General features: G+C 40.0%; 1 protein-coding gene across 2 annotated transcripts in view; it reads right to left on the bottom strand.

Moving 5' to 3' along the window:
• Window positions 1-3,535: 3,535 nt before the first annotated feature.
• Window positions 3,536-15,750, bottom strand: part of Vps26a (VPS26 retromer complex component A) — a 32,780-nt gene continuing 20,565 nt past the window's right edge. For both annotated transcript variants that reach the window (XM_050140752.1, XM_050140743.1), the window contains 6 exons: window positions 14,818-14,974; window positions 13,610-13,774; window positions 11,530-11,636; window positions 10,217-10,285; window positions 6,944-7,086; window positions 3,536-5,137 (listed from right to left, as the gene is read on the bottom strand). In XM_050140752.1, the coding sequence (XP_049996709.1) occupies window positions 5,024-5,137; window positions 6,944-7,086; window positions 10,217-10,285; window positions 11,530-11,636; window positions 13,610-13,774; window positions 14,818-14,974 (755 nt within the window). In that variant the 3' untranslated portion in view covers window positions 3,536-5,023. The remainder of the gene's footprint in view (window positions 5,138-6,943; window positions 7,087-10,216; window positions 10,286-11,529; window positions 11,637-13,609; window positions 13,775-14,817; window positions 14,975-15,750) is intronic.

Here is a 15,750-nt window from a genome sequence, read left to right as displayed (position 1 = left end):
GCGCGCCTTTTGTTTTGTTCCCTCCCACCCCCCCCCCCCCCCCCCCGCTGCTTCCCATAAGGTATTTAGGTATTGAAATCCAGCTGTTTGAGAGGCTCCGTGCTTCCAGGCAGTGGTGGCGCGCTCCCTTAATCCCAGCACTCGGGAGGCAGAGGCAGGCGGATCTCTGAGTTCGAGGCCAGCCTGGTCTACAGAGCGAGTTCCAGGGCATGCTCCAAAGTTACACAGAGAAGTCCTATCTTGAAAAAAAAGAAGAAGATAGGCTCCGTGCTGCGAAATGCAAATTAGGTGATGCTCACCCAGCTAGTGTTCCCATCCTGTATATTCCCCTTCCTCTGAAATAAAGTTGAGCTGTAACACTGAAGCAGTCTCCTGGAAAGGTGTTTTCATCGCACTGCACAAAGCACTCCACCTCTGCTCCCTTTGTCCTTGCAGATGGGTACTCAACCAACAATGAGGAAAAGGGAGACCCCACAGATCTGCAAACCTACCCTCCCTCTCTTCCTAGGACAAGAGGTCTCTACATGAGCAAGTACACTCCTGGGCCTACCCTTCTTCCCTGTCTTCAACTCAAGGATCTCACTTGAGATCTTCTCTTCTTGTCACCTTCTCCAGTCTGGTCCCTTTGACTTTTTGCTTCCTAGAGTCACATAAACCTTTCTCCACAATGGAGACCAACCATTCCAAACCTAAACCTACAATGCATGTTAAATATTTTCCTCTCAGTTTTGGGGGAAATTATTGTGTTACTCTTACTAGAGGAACACTGCATGCTTTTTGTGAGGTCAGTTGGTCCTCATATAAAGTGGGCTGGCCAGCAGCTCCCTGGACCACACCACTGCCTGGCTCACGGTCATGGGTCCCCAGAACCTCAGTCAGTTCCCTGATATGATCATTGGCTAACTGTTGGACAAAATCCCTATACTTGGCTCAAAATCTGTGCCCTCCAAAACCATCCTTTCCTAGTCCAGTTTCCACTTTGGAAACTCTGGTTAGCTCACCCTAACCTCTTCACCCACTTTGACCCTGAAGATTCCCTTCCTGTGCCTCAGAATTCCCTCCCTACTCTCAGGCTCTCCCATTTCTTTCTAACTCAACCTCCCTCCTCTTCCTCCTATCGCTCTTTGTCCACCTCCCCCAGCACTGAACTTGAAAATTCACAGACTTGGCTAGGCACAGTGACACACAAAATCAATCCCAGCACTCAGGAGGGAGAGGCAAGAGTAATTACAGGTTTGAGGCCTGCCTGGTCCACAAGAGTTTCAGGCTAGCCAAGACAACTGAGACCCTGTCTCAAAAAACCAAGGTTCCCTGGGACAGCCTTACTAGAAAGTCAGGTGGAACAAGAGTATGTATGGAGCAGTATGTATGGACTGGACATGACTAGAGCTGAAGATGTGTTCTGCAATGTAAAAGCTGACCAAGCTAATCAGTAGCCAACTTCTGACAATTTCAGGACATTCAAGTCTTTAAAAAAATAAATTGTACTTAAGGATGTGTATTTTCTTCACTATGCTTTTGCCTATGCCTGAAAATCTAAAATCTGTAAAGTTGCAGCAGAGGTATAAGCCACTGGAGGATGAGCTAAGTACAGCAAGTAACTTTCCCTTACACTCTAACTGAAAGTCCCATATCCATACTAAAGCGGTTCAGGCACGCCACTGATCCCTCACCTAGGAGATGACCCTTCCTGGAACTAACCAGGAAGACGGACTTATTCCCAAGCAATAAGTGGGCACCATGCCTAAGCCACACAAAAGCTTATGCATCTTCCCAGAGATGCCATTCTTTTTAAGAAGGTACATAAGCAAAGAATTCTACCCACTCCTTTTGAGTTGTGTTTTGGAAGCCTTTATAGGTATATGGTCACATGGGCCTTCCTCTTTCTTTCATCATTTAGTGTAGAAGTACAGAGAATCAGGCATGGTGCTTCATGTCTGTAAATGCAGCATTCAAGAGACTGAGAAAGGTGGTGCATGCCTATACAATGTGGGGAGGGGAAGACAGGGATCAGACCTTGGTTAGATAAGGAATTCAAAAATTCAAAGCTAGCTGGGCTACAAGACCCTACTTCCACCCCCCCCCCCCAGACAGGGTTTCTCTGTAACAGCCCTGGCTGTCTTGGAACTCTTTATAGACTAGCTGGCCTCAAACTCACAGAGATCCACCTGTCTCTTCTGGGATTTAATGTTTTAAAAGGTATTTCGAGGTCATCTGCAGCCATATAGTAAATTTGAGAACAGCCCTGGCTGCATGAGACCATCTTAAAAAAAATAAGAAATATGTTCAGTGTCTTTTCAACCGTAGGTAATTTTGTTTTTATGTTATGTCCAATACATGGAGGTTTTTTTTTTTTTTTTTTGAGATAGAGCCTCATTCTATAGCTCTAACTAGCCTGGAACTATGTAGACCAAGATGCCCCTGAACTTGTGGTAATCCTCCTGCTTCTGCATCTCAAATACTGGGATTACAGGTATGTATCACTACTCCCAGTGAGATTCTGATTTTACTGTCTAGGTGAAATCTAGGCATGACCATTTTTTTCAAGTTCTTGAAGTAATCCCAACATTGGACTAAGACTGAGAACTACTATGACACCATGTACGTCAGTGGACAAATTTAGCTTATAGTTTGCTATTGTTTTTTTATTTACCAACTTTTAAAAAAAATATTTTATTTATTTATTATGTATACAATATTCTGTCTGTGTATATGCCTGCAGGCCAGAAGAGGGCACCAGACCTCATTACAGATGGTTGTGAGCCACCATGTGGTTGCTGGGAATTGAACTCAGGACCTTTGGAAGAGCAGGCAATGTTCTTAACCACTGAGCCATCTCTCCAGCCCCTATTTACTAACTTTTAAGTGAAATCCCAAATACAGAGTTGAGAAAAATTTTCAAATTGGTCATGCATCAGAAAGTCTCAGGTGGAATAAAAAAGCATTTTATATGAATTTTTAAGCAAACTAATTAAAAGCATTATATAACTAGTTAAAACTGAAGCTGGTGGAGCTGGAGAGAGAGCTCAGTAGTTAATAGCACTGGCTAATCTTCCAATGGACCTGGGTTCTGTCCTAGCACCTACATGGCTGCTCAAAACCATTCATGACTTCAGTTCCAGGCGGTCTGATGCCCTTTTTCTGCCTTTCTTGGGTACTGCCCATTATGTCTGGACATACACACATGCTGGCAAAACAGCAATACACATAAAATAAAAAAATAAAAAACTTAACAAACCTGAAGCTACATACTATTTATAAAAACTTACTGTATGCCGGGCGCTGGTGGCGCACGCCTTTAATCCCAGCACTCGGGAGGCAGAGGCAGGCAGATCTCTGAGTTCTAGGCCAGCCTGGTCTACAAGAGTTAGGGCCAGGACAGGCTCCAAAGCTACAGAGAAACCCTGTCTCGAAAAACAAAAAACAAAAAAACCCTCACTGTATATCTTCCTAAACCACTGGGCAATCCTGTGTTCAACGTACTAACAATGAGAAGATTTGAGAATAAAGTCATTTTACTCAGACTACAAGCACAGATTTTGTTTCAAATTATTTATTATATATCATAGTTGCACAACTTGAGGCTGGTTAAATACAATTGGTTTTCAAAATCTCTGAATATTCCTAGATTACTACATGCAAGTGACCATGAAAATATTTGGCATTTTGAAAATCTGAAATTCTGAACAGGCACTTACATGAAGGGAAACATGGCCATTCTTAGAAATCCACATTTACAATAGCTGCTCCAGGACGTGGTATGTGGAACCTTGGCCAGGGTTGGTTGCTGGCCATTTTATCAAAGTGCCATCATAGTAAAATAGATTTAAAGAAATGTAACTCGGGCTGTTCAGCTTCCTCAGAAAGTAAGGCTAACTGACAAAACTTGCTCTGAGGTGTGTCAAGGAATACTGGTAGGAAAGAAAAATGAACTGAGTAATCCCACACAGCAGGCTTGTCTTGCCCCATGTTCCACATTAGTGTGTCTGTGCTCAGATGACTGCAGCCACCTTCTTCAGAGACACTGGACAAATGACCTGAATTTAGTGTTTTTGGTTTTTTTGGGTTTTTTTTAATGTTTTTTTTTAATGGACTAGGTGATGTTTAATTGAATTTGAACAAACCAATGTTCCAGTTAATAAGAAATTGTCCAGATCTGGTGGATCCTTGTATTTGCTTCACAGGTCCTCTTATCCCCAAAGAAATATATGCATACATACGGCGAAGAGTCCTTAAATTAAAAAGTATATACATGTTTCAAAGTATTTATGGAAAAATGATACAGGGTTAAGGCGTTCTAAAATGCCAACGTGTGAGCTCCACACTGCAGAACCTACATGGTAATACAGAAATAGCAAAAAAGGTTAACATGGGGGAAGAGGACCACAACCACATGCCATGTACACTCTTGGTTGGAAAATTTTAATACATCTCAGAAGAGCCCAAAGATTAAAATTCAGGAAGCCATGAAATGGTAGATCCAGAAGCATCTACCATGCAACACCAGGTTGGTTTCTGATACACATGTAAAAACAATTCTCAAAAGTACTGAGGAGCCGTGCCTTAAAACTAATGCAAGACATAAGGACTGCTCAGGTTTTCTCATTTTACTTAAACAAAAAAAAAAATTAATTTTTTGCACATAGAGAATAAGAGGTAATCATTAGCATGAAAAAAGAGAAATTTCAATATTATGTATAAAGGAAACAAAATTACAAATACCAGCCTACTCACATGAAAATCCTTAATGTTTTTGTTGATGCATCTGGGTGCTTATCAGTGTGCAATAAAAAAGAAAACAAAAAAGGCAGCTTAAGAATTCTCCAGTGTTTCCAAGAAAGCACTTTTTAAAATGTATATACACAAAGAATCTTTAATCATACTGTAAGATAAATGCAGCACTTGAGGATAAGGAAGACTAGCAGACAGAGTTGGACTTTCCCCAGGCTGTTACCATCTTTAGTCCACTGAGCTTCAGCTCTTGGCTACAGTTCTAGTTCTTGCTGCTTTTGTCCTATTCTGCTTACATCTCGGGCTGTTCCACAGATGCCTGTGATTCTGGAGATTCAAACCGCTGGTGAAAGTTCGTCCTCTGTTTTCTCAGTTTTTCAGGTGCTTTTCTCCATAGGATGATCTCCTAGGGGAAAATATAAGATAGCAGTAATAAGTGGAGTTCTCTGTTATGGCTTAGATTTTTACTATGAAAATAATGGCTGCAGCAAGCTGTCAAACAATCTCAATTCCCCCATCAAAGTCTTCAGCCGTCCTGACTCTTCCTGTTCCCACCTGCACTCATGTTCAACACCACCAAAAAATCCACCCTAGCACAAAGTCTTAGTTGTTATTGCTTTAGAGAATCCCCCAAATCTGCTGCGGTTCCATTGCTTTCATTAAGGTCAAGCCCTTGTCATGGCCTTAGAACATGGAACCTACTTTCTGGGAAACAGCTTTTCTTGTTCTAATTTATCCTTCATATCACTGCCACATTATTTTTACTTGTACATTTCACATGTATATGTATACACTTGTGTGCCACAGCATACATGCACAGGCTAAAGAACTTCTCGAAGTCAGTTTTCTCCTTCCACCTTGTGGGTTCTGGGGGATGAATTCAGGTCTTCTGACTTGGCAGCAAGCATCTTTTCCCAGTGAATCATTCACTGGCCCCCAAGTTGTCTGTTGTTTTGTTTTTTAATTTTGTGTGTATTGGTGTTTTGCCTGCAAGTATGCCTGTGTGAGGGTGTCAGATTCTCTGGAACTTGAGTTACAGACAGTTGTGAGCTGCCATGTGGGTGCTGGGAATTGAACTCAGGTCCTCTGGAAGAGCAGTCAGTGCTCTTAACCACTGAGCCATCTCTCCAGCCCCCACATTATCTGTTTTATAAACATTGCTTGCATTACTCTTTGATAGTTCCTAGTGCCTCCAGGATAAAATTTCAAACGTAAAGCCCCCCCCCCCATACCTTATGCTAATTTACTAACTCCTTCTCTCCCAAACTGAGTTACTCTCTGCGCTGTATGATGCATGCCAACTAAGCTTGCGGTACCTCTTCCCACTAATGCCTTCCAATCCCCATGGTGCTTCTACCAGTCAATCCCAAAATCTCCTAAATTCCTGTTTGAAGGCATAACTGGCTGGCCTTTTCATTTGTTTGCCTAGATTTATGTTTTGTGTGTGGGTGTTTGGCCTGCATGTGTGTATGTGCATCGTGTGCATATTCGGTGCCTAGGAAGGTCATATGACCCATAGTCTTGGTGCTAGGAACCAAATCTGGGTTCTCTGCAGAGCGACAACTGCTCTTAACTGATGAGCCATTTCTCCAGCCCCTTATTTAGTTCTTATGAGACAAGTTCTTACTATGTAGCCCAAGTTAGTCTTAAACTGTGATTTTCCTGTCTCAGCCTCCAAGTGTTAGAATTTCAGGCATGAGCCACCACGCCCAGCTAGCACAGAATAATCTCTAACTTGGCTATGAAACACTCTTATAAATCCACTTCACACTGAAGAAGACCATTCTAATTACAGCCTTATTAATCCACTTCACACTGCAGAAGACCATTCTAATTACAGCCTTATTTCAAGATGCCGTAAAGGCTATTTAATTCTCCAATGGAAAGTTTTATGTTACACTTAAAAAAACGTGTCAGAACTGGGTATTCCACAGGACATAACAACTACTTATTAAAAATAAAGTGACAACCTCAAAATCTATCAACTACAGACATTAAAAAGCTTGCTTAGAAGAAAAACAAAAGGGCTGACTGATAGTGAAGCTCTCTAGAGGTGTGGAATGGATGAAAAGAACTCTTATAACACCTACTTCTGTAGTAAGCATTTAGTGTTCCCACACACACTCAGAACCCCACTTGCTCAGCACAGTAAGCTTCAGAGCAGGAAAGGCTCTCTAGATGTTATCAGATCTACCCCAAAATTGAAGCCTACCTGCTGCTTGAAGTACCTTCTGTCTTCCTCATCAACAAGCACCAGGTTCAAAAAGTACCTTACTGAAAACTTCTTGTTCACATCTCTCATTGTGGGAGTTGGGTCATACCCTGCTAAGAACAATCTTATTGGAATAGATTCTCCTGAAAGAAAAACAATATCCATTATTCTCAAATAATTAGATATAATCACATAAAACTTAGGACTAAGAAGTCAAGTGGACACCAGTGCTTTGGTTCCACCCAAGATGCAGCACACACACATGCACACATGAACATACAAAAAAATGACATACCTTCATTTAAAAATACAACAGACTGGAGAGATAGCTCAGTAGTAGAACACTTGCCTAGCATGTTCATAACTTTATGTTCAATCTTCAATACCAGGAAGAAAAATGTTACTGAGATTTTCATATTTTCTATCTTCCACATCCTCCCTTTGTCCCTCTTTTTCTCTATCCTGGCCCTCTTTTGAAATAGGGTCTCCCTAAATAGTAAAGACTAGACTTGACTCTCAAGTCTTCCTGCCTCTGCCTTCCAAACATTGGGGTTAACATTCATGGAAACACTATGCTGAGCCATGTATATTCAGTATTATCTAAATATTTGAAGTAGCATACATAAATTATGAGTAATGGTTTCCATTTGGAGACTTTCATGTATATAATATGTTTTGATCATTATCATGTTTACTCTTCATTACTCTCCTGTAGCCTTCCAACCCCCAACCCCTGCTGATCTATTTCCCCTCTTCCCAGTTAGTCATCTCTTCTAATTTCATTGTGTGTGTGAGAGAGAGAGAGACAGAGAGACAGAGAGAGAGACAGAGAGAGAAACACCAATGAGTTCAATTAGGGTTACTTACAGGAGCATAGGCAAGCATTATTTACACAAGTGTGGACATCTTACTAGTGACTAAACCACTGAAGAAAATGTCTCTCCCTCCCCAGCACCCATTACCTGCCTGTAGGTTCTGATGAAAGAGCATGGCCTAATGAGCCCCTCCACAAAGGCACCTTTGCCCAATGAGCCATCTTGTCTGACCCCCATTATTTAACTTTTGTTTGTAAGGTTTTTTTTGAGGCAGTCACACTATAACCCAAGCTGGCTTTGAATGCACAGTCATCATCTTGCCTCAGCAACCTGAGGGCTAGGATTTCATTTACACAAAATCTATGTTTTACATAAAAATTTGAGGTTCTGGTATTTTACAAACTAATATTGCATTGAACAAAAGTGCATGGGAGTCTGAAAGGCCTGGGTCAAATGCCAACTATACAGTGACAGTGACTCTATAAGCTGTAGCGAATTTTTTCAATTCTTTGCACTTTTTCTTTTTTCATCTGGAAAGACATAAGTAGTTCAAAGAATGGTAAGGAACTTAATGACACCTAAAAACTATAATGTCTTATTTACAATTGGCACTCAACAAAGATTAGCTCCTTTCTGAAGTAACTTGTACTAGAGTAAGAAAACCTAAGGACATGTCTTAGGTTACCTTCTATTGTTAATATAAAGACTAAGGCCAGAAGCAACTTAGGAGGCAAAGGGTTTATTTGGCTTACATATCCCAAATCACAGTCTACTGAGGAAAGCCAAGCAGAAACCTAGAAGCAGGACTGAAGAAGAGGCCTTGGAGGAATGCTGCTTACTAACCTAATCTGCTCTTGCCATAGCGTGCTCCACTTTGCTATCTTATACAATCCAGGACCACCTGCCAAGGGGTGGTGCCACAGCATGCTCCGCCTTCCCACATCTATCATTAATCAAGAAAAGACTTTCTGACAGGCCAATCTTACAAAGGCATTTTTGCAATTAAGATTCTCTCTTCCCAAATATATGTAGGCTTGTATCAAGTTAACAAAAACCAACCAGAATACTGGTTTCATTGGCCTACTGACTAAAGGTTATCAAGTAATGTAAACAAGCCATGGTGTACATGCTTGTAGATCAGAAGTTCAAAGTCATCCTTGGCTACTGAGTAATTCTGACCAGCTTGATCTTGTCTAAAACAAAAGACCATAAAATTCAATGCCTTCCTGGGCAACTTAGGGAGACTCTATCTCAACAACAAAGGGCCAGTCAGCCAGATGGCTTAGCAGGGAAAGGCATTTGCTGAGCAGTCTGAAAACCCGAACTCCATTCCTGGAACCCACAGAGAAAGGAGAAAAATCAACCAAATCCTGAAAGTTGTCCTCTGACCTTCACACATAGCCATGGCACAAGTGTCTACATTGAAACACATATAATAATAATAAAATGGAAAGTTTTTTTAAGTTAAAAGATGGGAGAATACACACACACACACACACACACACACACACACACACACACACACACGCAGACCAGTAGTACAGTGCTTGCCTAGCATGCATGAGGGGCTTGGAATTAACCTCTAGCACTGAAAGAAAAAAAAATATCATTGCAAGCTTTTTGTTTTCAACTTTTGTGTGTGTGTGTGTGTGTTTGTTCTTTCTTTGTTTGTTTGTTTGAGACAGGATCTTTCTTTGTAGCCTTGACTATCCTGGATCTATGTAGACCAGGCTGGCCTCAAAGTCACAAAATCTGCTGCTGCCTTCTAAATTCTGGGATTAAAGGTATGTGCTACTACACCCAGTCATTATTAATTTTAAGAATTCATACTTTCATATTGAATGAAGAGTAAAGTTCAGCTGCCATGAACACTGCCATCCACATACACAGAAGTAAGTGAAGGGCTTCGAGAAGGCTAGGAAGTAAAGGCATTTGCCACCAAGCCTGAAGACATAATTGAAGCAGAGAACCATCTACAAGTTGTCCTATGACATCGACATGCATGCAATGCAAGCACACACCCTCCCCACACACGAATAAATCATGTACAAAAAGATTGTTAAGGGCTGGAGAGACAGCTCAGCAGTTTAAGAGCTGCTTTTCTAGAGGATCAGGTTTGGTTCCCAGCAGCTCACAACTGTCTGTAATTTCAGCTCCAGGAGATCCGATGCTCTCTTCTGGTCTCCACAAGTACCGGGCATGCACATGGTACCCACATACATGCAGACAAAATATCCATACATATAAAAAATAAAATTAATTAAAAAATATTTTGAAGTAAATGAATCCAGATGCAGTGGTGCACACCTATAACCCCAGCACATGGGAGGCAGAGGCACAAGGATCACCACCAGTTAGTTAAGGCCAGCCTGGTCTAAGGAGAAATTACAGGGCAGCCAGGGATGTTCAGGAAGACATCTATCAAATAGAAAATAGCAGATGAATGAAACTGACTTACCTTTCACTGGCGCACCATCCATTATCTCATATTTAGCAATTGTTTCTGTTTCTGTTGTGGTGCTGGGTCCTAGTATAATGGTAGAAATGGCAATGATTTGAATATTCCCAGAAGTAAAATCTCTGTCCTGTTTCTGCTGATTACTGCATTGCTACCTTATGCTCTGCTGGCCATTCCCTTCTAAGTTCTGTTCTCTTATCACTCAGCTGCATACTTGTCTCCCGACAGGTAGATGCAGCTCCATTAGCCTCACATAGCTCCTGCCATCCTTCCTACTATATGCTAAAAGAGAAGGTAGTGACATACATAACTTACCATTATATCAAGGTTTTCTCTGAAATTTTCAAACTATCTCCCACAGAGTCAATTTTAACATAGAGAAAACACCAAGCTGAATACTTAAATGACACGCATACAAAATTTTGGGATTAATTATCTATGATATTTCAACCCATATCTAAAAAATGAGGACAGTTCAAAGTTTAAAATAAAAACAGCTATATTAAGAGCTAAGGGTGAAGTTCAGCAGTAGAGCGTTTGCCATGCATGTTGCTCGTTATTTTTAACATCTCTTTTGAGACAGGGTTTCTCTGTGAAACAGTCTGGGGCTGTCGTGGAATTGTCACTGTAGACCAGGATGGCCTCAAACTCACAGAGATCCACCTGTCTCTGCTTCCCAAGCGCTGGGGTTAAATGTGTGCGCCACCACCGCCGGCTGTTTTGTGTTTTGAGACATGGTCTGGCTATGTAGCCCAGCCTGGCTTCTTTTTCAGCTTCCCTGTACTCTCAGTACTTGGAAACTGAGGCAAGAAAAGTTAGAGGCAGCAACACCTCGTCTTTAAAGAAGATCAGATATTTGTAAATGCCCATTACAAAATCATTTTAACAGAGGCTAGAGAGATGGCCCAGTGGTTAAGAGCACTGGCTGCTCTTCCAGAGGTCCTGAGTTCAATTCTCAGCAACCACATGGTGGCTCACAACCTTCTGTAATGAGATCCAGTGCTCTCTTCTGGTGTGTGAGCATACATGGAGGCAGAATGTTGTGTACAAAATAAATAAATAAATCTTAAAAAAAATTCATTTTAACAATCAAGCTGGTCTTAATACCTGCGCTCATGTGATGCTCTGGCCTCAGTCTAGAGGGGCTTGCCACTATATTCAGCTCAAGAACTGTTTTTTTAAAAGCACCAAATTACAGCAGAATACTAAATAGCAACGTTAATATCCACTGTAGATTCCAAATTAGTGTTAACATTCTATGACTTCTAAATTTTCAACAAGGAATTTTAATTAAATTTTTTTCTTCGACTTACCAATTCCTGTGATCTCTTTCTTGATGAGTTGTAACTCCATGTGTTGTATTTTTATTCTTACTAATAAAAAGTAAATTTTTCCAACAATCACATCCTTTAAATGATACCTATTTGGAAAGAATATGTATCATACACTTCAGTTTCAAAAAAAAAAAAAGAGACAAGTTAAAAAGGTAATAGATTTCCTCAAGGAAAATAACTATCTCAAAATACCATTGAGACCATCCATATTCTTTAATGTCCTTTCTCAGAGTATTAATCAGTTCATTATGCAAATATGAAATCAAACTTTTACTTGATGGTCAATATACCTGGAGAACTCAATAGCCAGCCCAATTAATGATCTCTCTTTAAAAGTTAGTTTTCATAGCCAGGCAGAGGTGGCACACACCTTTAATCCCAGCACTCAGGAGGCAGAGGCAGGAGGATCTCTGTGAGTTCCAGGATAGCCTGGTCTACAGAGTGAGTTCAGGACAACCAGGGTGACACAGAGAAAACCTGTCTCAAAAACCAAAACCAAAAAAGTTAGTTTCCAGAGCATTCAAGCACTTAACTGAATAAAAAGTTAAGCTCTTATGCTTGATGTTTACGTAACAATATATATATATATATACATATGTATATATATGTTTTCAGCACTAAAGTCCTTACTCAGAACTCAGTAGTATTAGTGTGATAAGGGCTGAATAGAGAGCAGCTAACCAATCATCTAGTCAAAGAGATCCAGGTGCTATGCTCAGGGGTTAAGTTTGTTGCGTTGTATTAAATAAATAAGCCATGAAATCATGAAGTAATAAATTTGAGAACCCCCATAATACTTAGTATTTTTTGCTTCCTCCCAGAACTAGATATCAACATAATAACCCAGGCACTGATGAACACAGAAATCTGAAGAAAAGCTTCAGTGACAGCTTTTTAGGTTCCAAACTGCCTAATAATTTTATGGACAGTTCCAAAGGCATATATGATAGTGTCAGTGATGTAAACTTGGAAGTGACAGGAGAATGTCGGAGTTTGAAGTCAGCCTGGCCTACAGCCTGAGTTCCAGGATAGCCAGGGCTACACAGAGAAACCATGTCTTAAAAAAAAGAAAAGAAAAGTAGGAATTCAAGAATGCTATCAGATACATGGTGATATTAAGGAGTTACTAATATTTTTGGTATAATGGTATCATAGAGGTTTTTTACATCATATAATTTTATGAAATATATAATTTGATTCAATATAATAGGAAATGAAGACCTTTTATGGATAAAACACATCAGACCACGTGTCAGTAACTGTGACACTGAATATGGCGGTTACATGCCTAAAAAATCCCAGCTGAGACAGGAGTACCGTGAGTTTGACACCAGCCTGGACTATATAACAAACTTTCCATCTCAAAAATACAAATTCAAGTGAGTTCGAGACCAGCCTGGTCTACAAGAGCTAGTTCCAGGACAGGCTCCAAAACCACAGAGAAACCCTGTCTCGAAAAACAAAAAAACAAAAAACAAACAAAAATACAAATTCAAAGCAACTATTGGAGGGGGCCACTACCTATGTGAAGACTTCTACTGATCACTGTATCATTCATGTACCTGTTCCTTGGCATCTTCACATCTTTCATAACAACTCTCAAAGGCATTACACAGACCAGAAGTAGTGGTGTATCCCCTTAGTCCCAGCACCCGAAAAAGAGGCAAAGGCCTGGTCCACATAGTGAGTTCCAAGCCAGCCAGGATTATATAGTTAAGGCCCTTTCTCAAACCACCACCACCAACAACAAAAGGCATTATACAATAAATAAAATGAGATCATTTTCTAAAAGTACAAATATAAAAGGCATGTCTACCACCCCTTTTTACCTCTGAGAAGACACACAAGAAAGGCATTAATAGTGGGTTAGTGGTAAAGATGAAAATTATGTGATTAGTGATTTTCCTCCCTTTACTTCTATATAATTTAAATTGTCAACAGTACACATGTATTATTGCTCAAGTAGTCAGAAAACAAGTCTACAATCTTCACTGCTCTATGCTGACCCTGTCAGGTAGTTTGGTCACAGAGATGCAGAAGTGACTACTCAGATACTTACTTTGACTTATTATATTCAAACTCTATGTGCAGACAATCTTCAATGCCCACTTCCATTTTAATAGAGTTGTTGACATCAGGATAGGTAGCAAGCTGGTGAACAATAAGATCGTACTCTTTCACTAAGTCTGTCAGCCTTCTCACAATCGTCACCTTAAGAAAATACCTAGGAAGTTAATGAGAAGATGAAATGAACCACCTAGATAGATTAAATTCGGGTGCTTCAGTAAGCAAATGCAAACTAATTCAGCTTTCTCCTTGATGGGACCAGTGTCAACTTCCTCCACTAGTTTACTCAGAAAGGAACTCAATTTGAGGGTGCTTTGGGACTAGGGAGTGAATTCAAGGCCCTTGCAGGCTAAGCAGTACTCTACCCATGCTATACTTCTAGCATGTACTCTACCTATGCTATACTTCTGGCTTTCCAATTTTTTTTAATGCTGACAACATGAAAAATTACAAAATTCAATTTTACAAATAAATACTTTTGAAATGACCTTAGGGGACCATCCATCAGCTGTTTAAAAAGCCTCCCCATGTCACCATTTTGCTTTTTCAAAGTCTCTAGTTGAGGTAGCATTATTACCTTTTGTGCCAGCAAACACAATTCTAAATGAATAATACCATGTGAAACAGAAAAAGGCGGCCCTGGGACCTGCTTCATTAAGATTCAAGTATTGAAATGTTGGGTGAGTGAGGGGGCTCAGCAGGTACAAGCATTTGCTGGCAAGCCTGACAACCTTAGTTTGACTTCTGGGACCCATATGGTGCAAAGAGAGAACCAATTGGAAGTTGTCCTCTGACCTCTATATGTGCACAGTGGCATGCAGGTGCCCACACACAGAATAAAAAGACAAACCAAGGTTAAAGAGAACTGAAATCCTACTTCAGTTCTGCCCTTTGCTTGTGTAACCCTGACCATTCAGACTCTGGGGATGAGGTTCATTAGAAAACTAACGATCTAAACTAACTAATACCGAAAACTCATACAAGGGAATTGTAAAACTGAAACATCTCTGACTCTGTAATGCTAACAGCCATGATTACTGCAAATCATTATCAAATCAGGTGAAACATAATACATGACAGAATTTTTAAATCTTAAGCCTTTTCATTCCAGGATTGTAATTACGAGTTTATATAAAGACATCGGCAGTAGCATGGTTTCCTAGTTTTGATTCTGTTATAATTTCTAATACACATCCATACCTCAGGCGGACATTGGCACCGATGTATGACTCATATGGCTTTTCAACTTGCATAAATTCAAAATCATAACTTCTGCTCTGAGTCAGTTCTCCGGGTAAGGCTAGTTCTTTCACTAGGTTTACAAATTCATGAGTATTACTCTTGTCATTGAAAAGTTCTAAGAAATTTAAAACAGCAAAAAGACCAATTATATTTAATATCCAATTCAATAAAACCCAAGCTTCTATTGCTTAAACAAATTAATTTTTTACCAAAAGAAATTAGCTAAATAGGCTTCTACTTTAACAATCTAGAGCTATGATCTCAATTTTGTTCCCTCATTACATCCACGTGGGCATAGATAAACTCCAGGCTAACACAATGACCCCTTCTGATGGAGAAGTCCTCATTTACTTTTATGTAACTGTACTTCCTAATATGAAGCAGACACATCCCGGTAGTCATCTGAGCATCTTCCCTTTAAATACAATTCTGTTTTATTAGACAAATACATTACTTTGATAAAACTACAATGCACAAAAGAATAAAACCAACTATCAATTAATTTCTATAACTTGTTCCTGAGTATGATTTTATCAATAATAGATAAACATCCACCATTCCAGCTTTGGTACTTTAAAAAAGTACAGTAAAAATTAGCTGGATTTTAAATCTAGCTATGGAGAGAGTTCTGGTAAGACATACTTTCTTTCCTGACTCTTCAACACCAAAAAATGTATATATAGTTTTGCTTTCTGCTAACTTGAGTGTCTCCGAAGCACCCACATGGAAATGTACACAATCAGATCTAAGTGAAGAGGAAATTGCTCCTTTCCTTTGTATGTGGAATTTTCTGTTCAGGAGGGAGTCTGGCTATAGGTAGACACTAGCTCAGGAGACAAATGAGGAAACAAAAGATGGAGGTGAAATGGTCATTGTGAGTAAAACTAATGA

Source organism: Alexandromys fortis, unplaced genomic scaffold (assembly GCF_014885135.2).
Source record: "Alexandromys fortis isolate MF-2015 unplaced genomic scaffold, M_Fortis_MF-2015_v1.1 scaffold_9, whole genome shotgun sequence".
Classification (NCBI taxonomy): domain Eukaryota; kingdom Metazoa; phylum Chordata; class Mammalia; order Rodentia; family Cricetidae; genus Alexandromys; species Alexandromys fortis.
The sequence above is the reverse complement of the archived record's forward strand: the minus strand, read 5'-3'. Positions and strand labels throughout refer to the sequence as shown.